Source organism: Lutjanus erythropterus, chromosome 7, assembly GCF_056507025.1.
Source record: "Lutjanus erythropterus isolate fLutEry1 chromosome 7, fLutEry1.hap2, whole genome shotgun sequence".
NCBI classification, from domain to species: Eukaryota; Metazoa; Chordata; class Actinopteri; order Lutjaniformes; family Lutjanidae; genus Lutjanus; species Lutjanus erythropterus.
In genome coordinates, this window is record NC_139323.1 from 27050073 (window position 1) to 27056062 (window position 5990).

General features: G+C 36.7%; 1 protein-coding gene across 1 annotated transcript; it reads left to right on the forward strand.

The window, feature by feature from the left end:
- The first annotated feature begins 493 nt into the window (after window positions 1-493).
- On the forward strand, window positions 494-5071 carry LOC146324115 (claudin-1). Its single transcript, XM_084723398.1, has 4 exons — window positions 494-761; window positions 1967-2131; window positions 3618-3696; window positions 3796-5071. The coding sequence occupies exons 1-4, from the start codon at window positions 560-562 to the stop codon at window positions 3959-3961; spliced, it is 612 nt and encodes a 203-aa protein (XP_084579524.1). The 5' UTR covers window positions 494-559; the 3' UTR covers window positions 3962-5071.
- Window positions 5072-5990: the final 919 nt, after the last annotated feature.

Sequence of the window (5990 nt, forward strand, 5' to 3'; positions counted from 1 at the left end):
TTTTTTGCCATTTCATGAACCAAACAACTAATCAGTTAATTGAGAAAACAACCAACCGGTTAATTGTTAGTTTCAGCTCTAAAAACACTACATTAGGTCAAACAAATCCACCATATTTGACACTGAGGTAATCCAGAAGTAATGGAATGTAATCAATACGCATTACTTAAAAATTGTGAAACCCTGATTATAATGATCTTACCGCCTAACATCTGTGGTCTTATATCATATGTTTTTTTTTAGATGGTCTATATTTACCGTAATGTAGCGGGTCCTGAATTCCTAAAAAACATCTTCCCATCATCCTCTGCAGGTGGAGCGCGGACCTCACATGCGTCACGCGCTCTGGACTTTAAATAGAGGCTGCAGCAGAGCGCGAACATATAACGGTCTGAGAAGCTGCGAGCAGACAGAGATTATCCAGAGAGGTGTGTTTAACATCAGAGACTGTTGGCTTCAACCACTTCTGAGCGCTTTTTTTGATTTTTTTTTTCTTTTCCTGGACACATTTTTTTTTTTTTGTTTTTAACTAATTGAACGCTGTTATCTGGACACCATCATGGCCAGCTCTGGACTGCAGCTCCTCGGGTTCCTCTTGTCTCTGGTCGGTCTCGCTGCCACTGTGGCCGCTACTTTCATGGTTGAATGGAAGAAACAAAGTCAGGGTAAGACGCACCGCATCTACGAGGGCTTGTGGATGAGCTGCAGCGGCAACGAGAGAACAACCTGTGAACTTCACCAGTCCCTCCTGAAGCTGCCAAGTAAGTGTTTTTTTTATCACAGCTGCATCTCCTCTCAAAACCAGACACTGGTCGTTGAGATACCTTCCACTGAAAACAAGTTACTATAATTAACCAGAAGTGCGTCTTTGTTGTATAAGGTCTTTGGTTTGACCCCTTAGAGCGCCAGTCTGATATTCATATGGGGAATTTATTGTTTGTTTTTTATTCTTGTGGAATTTAATAAGTTTTATTTGTATAGCACCTTGCAATTCAGGTACTGTCAGTCTTCTCCTAGTATATTCTGTATAATTCTATTGTTTATTTCAGCTTTATTTGGACTATTTTGTGCATTTAGTTCAAGATCAAAGGTTAAACCTACAGAGTAAACCAGAAAAAAAATAATTGCAACAGATTCTGATCGATATTGGCCCATCGCAGCTATATCAGTCTCTGTTGATATTGGCATGTGTGCTTATATGAAAACTGAAAAAACAAACAAACAAACAAAGAACATAAGGCAACTTGTTCTGTTTATTAGCTCTATAGGCATTTTAAATATTAGTCATGTTAATGATTAGTCATCTATTGATTAATCACCATTAAGATTTTTTTTTTTTAAATGTACCAATCAAAACTTAAACTTAAGTGAAAAAAGATGAGGTAAGATAAAATGAGAATTTGAGGAAAACTGAAAATGAAAAAAAGTGTCTTATTTTAATAATTGTGAATTATTAATCAACTGCTAGTGTTTTCAAGTACCAGTTAAAAAATGCATAAAGTTTGCAACCAAATGATGTATATTTGATTCTTTTTCTTGATTAATGTTTAAGACATACATATATTTTGCTGCTTTTTCTGTTTTCTTATTAATAGTTATTTATAATTCTTAAAATGCCAGTTAAAGTTTACTGTTTCAGTGCCCTGATTTTATTTTGGACAATAAATTGAATTGTTAAACTGTAAAATATTCTGCATCCATTATGTATCTTTGTCACAAATGTTAACCACTTTTAACGAATATCGGCAGATATATTGATATTGGGATTTTTTACTCCTTAAAATCAGCAACAACCACGAAAATCCAGTATTGCCTGACTGTAAATTGCAATGCATTTAGTGACAGAATGAGTCAACATGTACTGTGCAATCTCTGACATAAAGATCATATCCAACAATCTCAGACTGTGTCAATGACAAGTTTCCTGTACATGACGTAACTAATATTCCCTCTTCTGCCCCTCCAGCTGAGGTCCAGGCTACCAGGGCTGTGATGCTGCTCAGCATCTTCCTCTCCACTGTGGCCGTGTTGGTCTCCACAGTTGGAATGAAGTGCACCCACTTCTTGGATGGCAAACCTGAGTCCAAAGCCACAACAGCCATGGTCGGAGGAATCATGTTCATGGTTTCAGGTGTGTTCAGTTGCAGCAGAACATGACAGGAATTACCAGGCACTCAGGCTCTTCATGTTTTTTGTATTAACTGCAACTGGTTATGAAACAGACTCAGTTTAATACTGATGTATCTATATGACCTACATAAACAAACGAGAAGACTGGCTATTTCTTCTTAATGATTGCCACTGGGTCAGATTCTCCTTGAAATCAGATAAAACAATTTAGACCGTAAAGAGCGGAAGAGCCTGTGTTTACATTTTCCAAGACAAAGTTCCGTTAGCCCATTAAAAAGGAGCAGGGGAAGATTTTTTCTTTAGATAATTATATTTTTGACATCACATTTTGTGGTTACGGCAGTCGAAACACGGCAGCTTTTGCCCGCAGGGTCGTCCAAAATCAACATGGTATGAAAGTTCCTTGTAGCCACTTTCAATCGGAAGTCCTCGTTCAGATTTAATTCCTTTTTTCCTTTGTAAGAGAGATTAAACAAAAATACATTTAACAGAAAGGCGATTATAAAATTATGAATTAAATTTCTAATACATTCATGTGAAATATTTAATCCGTGGCACCTTAAACCAACATGAGAACTGTCTGAAAACTTAAAAATAACCAGCCAAACCAATTCAAAACAATACTTTAAAGGACCTGTGTGTAGAATTTTGTGACATCTAGTGGTAACATTACAGGCTTCTGTACCCTTTCCTACCTTTCCAAGTGTGCTGAGAACTTATGGTAGCCATGAAACTCACAAAAAAAAGAAGAAAAACAAAACACAACAGCCACTTTCTAGAGCCAATGTTTGGTTTGTCTGTTTTGGTTTACTGTAGAAACATGGCGGTTCAACATGTCAGCCTCCATGGAGGACCTGCTACCCTCTGTAGATATAAACTGCTCATTCTAAGATAAGAAAAACACAACAATTCCTCTTCTCAGGTCATTATATAGTAATGAAAACATATTTCTGAATGTTATATTCTGTTTGTGCCATATTCTGGTACACACTGGACCTTTTTGAGGCAAACACATCGAGATTCAGAAATGAAGAACAGACAGCAATAAGGAAAAAATCAGCAAGATTAGAAATTTCAACAATTTAAAAATAAATTGTTAAAAGTCAGTCAATAAAAGTAAATAAAATAAAATAAACACCAGGGATAAAATACAAACATGACTCAAAATTAAAAGTCAGATTCAAAATATGGGTCATACAAAGAGAGTTTGGAAAAAAGTGCCAAGAGGCCAGACGTTTACATTTTTCAGGCTTTAGTAAATTTAGTCTGAGATGAAAGATTTTGTCCAATCACAGGTCACAGATAAGGTAGTTCATTGTTGAGTGTCATCCCAAAAACGTCAGTATTTAACAACCTGGGAATGAGATTCAAAAATCCACTATCTGTCTCTGGAATTGCACGCTGCACTTTTACTAGAAGTACTGTAGTGTCTTAGAAGTACAATTTAAATGAGCACTTCTATATGATTTCTTTCTTTCTTTCTTCAGGTTTATTGACCCTCATCATAACTTCCTGGTATGTCACGATGATTGTTGATACCTTCCACAAGTCTCATCGCCTGGAAAGGTACACACACACACACACACACCACACGCTGTGGGGTTACATAAACAGTTGATTCTGTAGTTAAATATGCATTTAAATGTTTGTTGTTTTTCTCTGCAGCTTTGAGTTTGGTAAGGCGGTGTTCGTCAGCTGGGCTGGTGGCCTCCTCACTGCGGCTGGCGGTGCTTTCCTGGGCTGTCGGAGATGCTCGCGGACCAGATCGAGCGAGTCCATAAGCGGAAACCATCTCTTCCCCACCACCAACCAAAACTCCAACTATGTTTAATAGAGGAGAGCTGGGGAGTGACGAAGAGAGGCTTTGTACAGTCAGTCCAGCAGTGAATTTACAAACTGGAGCAGGTTTCTGTTTCTACGATGAAGAAATGTCTCACTGCAGGATGATTAATACGACCTACTGAACATCAAAACAGTAACCAGGATCAGGATTACACGCCAGATCAGACTGTAAAGACTCTGAGCCCCATTTTTAGCTTATTGGATTTTTCTGTTTCAGTACAACACTTATACTGTATCTTTGTTTGTTACTTGGGTGCCATCAGTCACTGCAGCAACGTCTGCTGCTGTCAGCTGTTTTCTTTCCCACAGAGAAATATAATTAAAGGGATAGTTCTGATTTTTTGAAGTGGGTCTGTATGATTTACTTATTCAGAATCAATGTATCACCTACAATTGATGGTGTTCAGCAGGCCCTCAGTTTGGAGAAGCAGTCACCTAAGAGCCACCTAAAAGTCAGAATCAGTTAAAGTGTATGCTATATTTAGAATATTTTTACTGCTTTATCTTGCCATCAGACAGCCTTTTCTGACAGGAAACTGCTGTTATATGAACCAAATATCGCTCTCTCCAGAGCAACCAAACTCCATTGGCAAAATTGGTCATTTTACCTCACAGAGCACAGGAGTTGCTGGGCAACCTGTTGCTGCCTAGGTTATTTTGTTGATTATTTTGTTTGTGTTATTGTGTGACTTTGGTGAATCCAAAATAATCCTTTAACGCACTGAGGTCACACAATAACATGAACTATCTAACTGATCGTGGCAGTGTTAGACCAGCAACTACCGTGTTTTGCAAGGTGAAATTACTGATTTCGCCAATGGAGTTTGGTTGGTTTGGAGAGAGTAATATTTGGCTTATATAACAGCAGTTTTCTGTCAGAAAAGGCTATCTGACAGCAAAGTAAAGCAGTGAAAATATTCTAAATATAGTGTACGCTTAAACTGGCATTGATATTTTTTGATGGGCCTTTGTTAAGTGACTAAAATACATTTTGCTGCTGACTGTCCACAGCAGTACATTACTGAATTTCCTAAATCAATACTCCTGCTGCTTCTCTAAAACTGGGGCATGACGAGCGCTATCTACACTGACTATCAGTAACAACTATCCCTTCTCAGGATTCAATTTTAAATGACTTCCGTTTATACACAACTATTCCTAAATAGCAATGACGAACACTTGTTAATAAAGATTTATGGTGCAAACATAAAGGTTTGACTGTTGGAAGCAAAAATTCTGTACTTTTGCGTTGCACTTTGGTTCACAAATCATTCTCTTTGCCTCTTCAGTTTCACATTGTTGTTAATATAAATTTGTTTTTGTATGTATATGTTAATTGTATGACTAACGTTTTGTATTTTCTTGTTGTATTTTCATGTAAATTGGTTGTTTTTATTGTTATGTGGCAGTCTGAAAGATGTATATATATTTTGAAAGTAAAAATAAATTTCTTAATATTCTATTCAAAGACTAGACAATAATAAATTATTTTTTGTGTTGAACTCAAGAAATCATCATTGACATACAATCATATTGTGATGATATAATCAAAGCATTTTTGTAAAAATTTGTTTGTTCAGATTATATAATACAAGTGGATTGAATTTAGGAACTAACAAAATGATTACAGACATAATATGCAACATTTTCCATTAAAAAAATAATGTACAGACTCAGAAACGTAATCCCTTTCGATCATCTCTTAAGAGCAGCAGTGTGTCGGAGTGGCTGTATCTGCAGAGACCCTGCCCTCTGCCTGTGTCTCTCACTTATTTTTCTGCATTCGGTCAGTTTTTCCAACCCAAAACTTAAGTATTTGACGTCCTTGAAATGAGACGCAGCAATCAGCTGTCTTTCTGGTGAATTCAGGAACAACTTGGTCAAATCCTGATTCTGCCTTTAAGTAGTTTTCATTCTAAGCATATGAAAAACAGTTGTGATGTAATGCAACATTAATTTGATTATTTTAATACATTTTATACCATACATTTTGTGATATATGGTGTGATAAATGATGA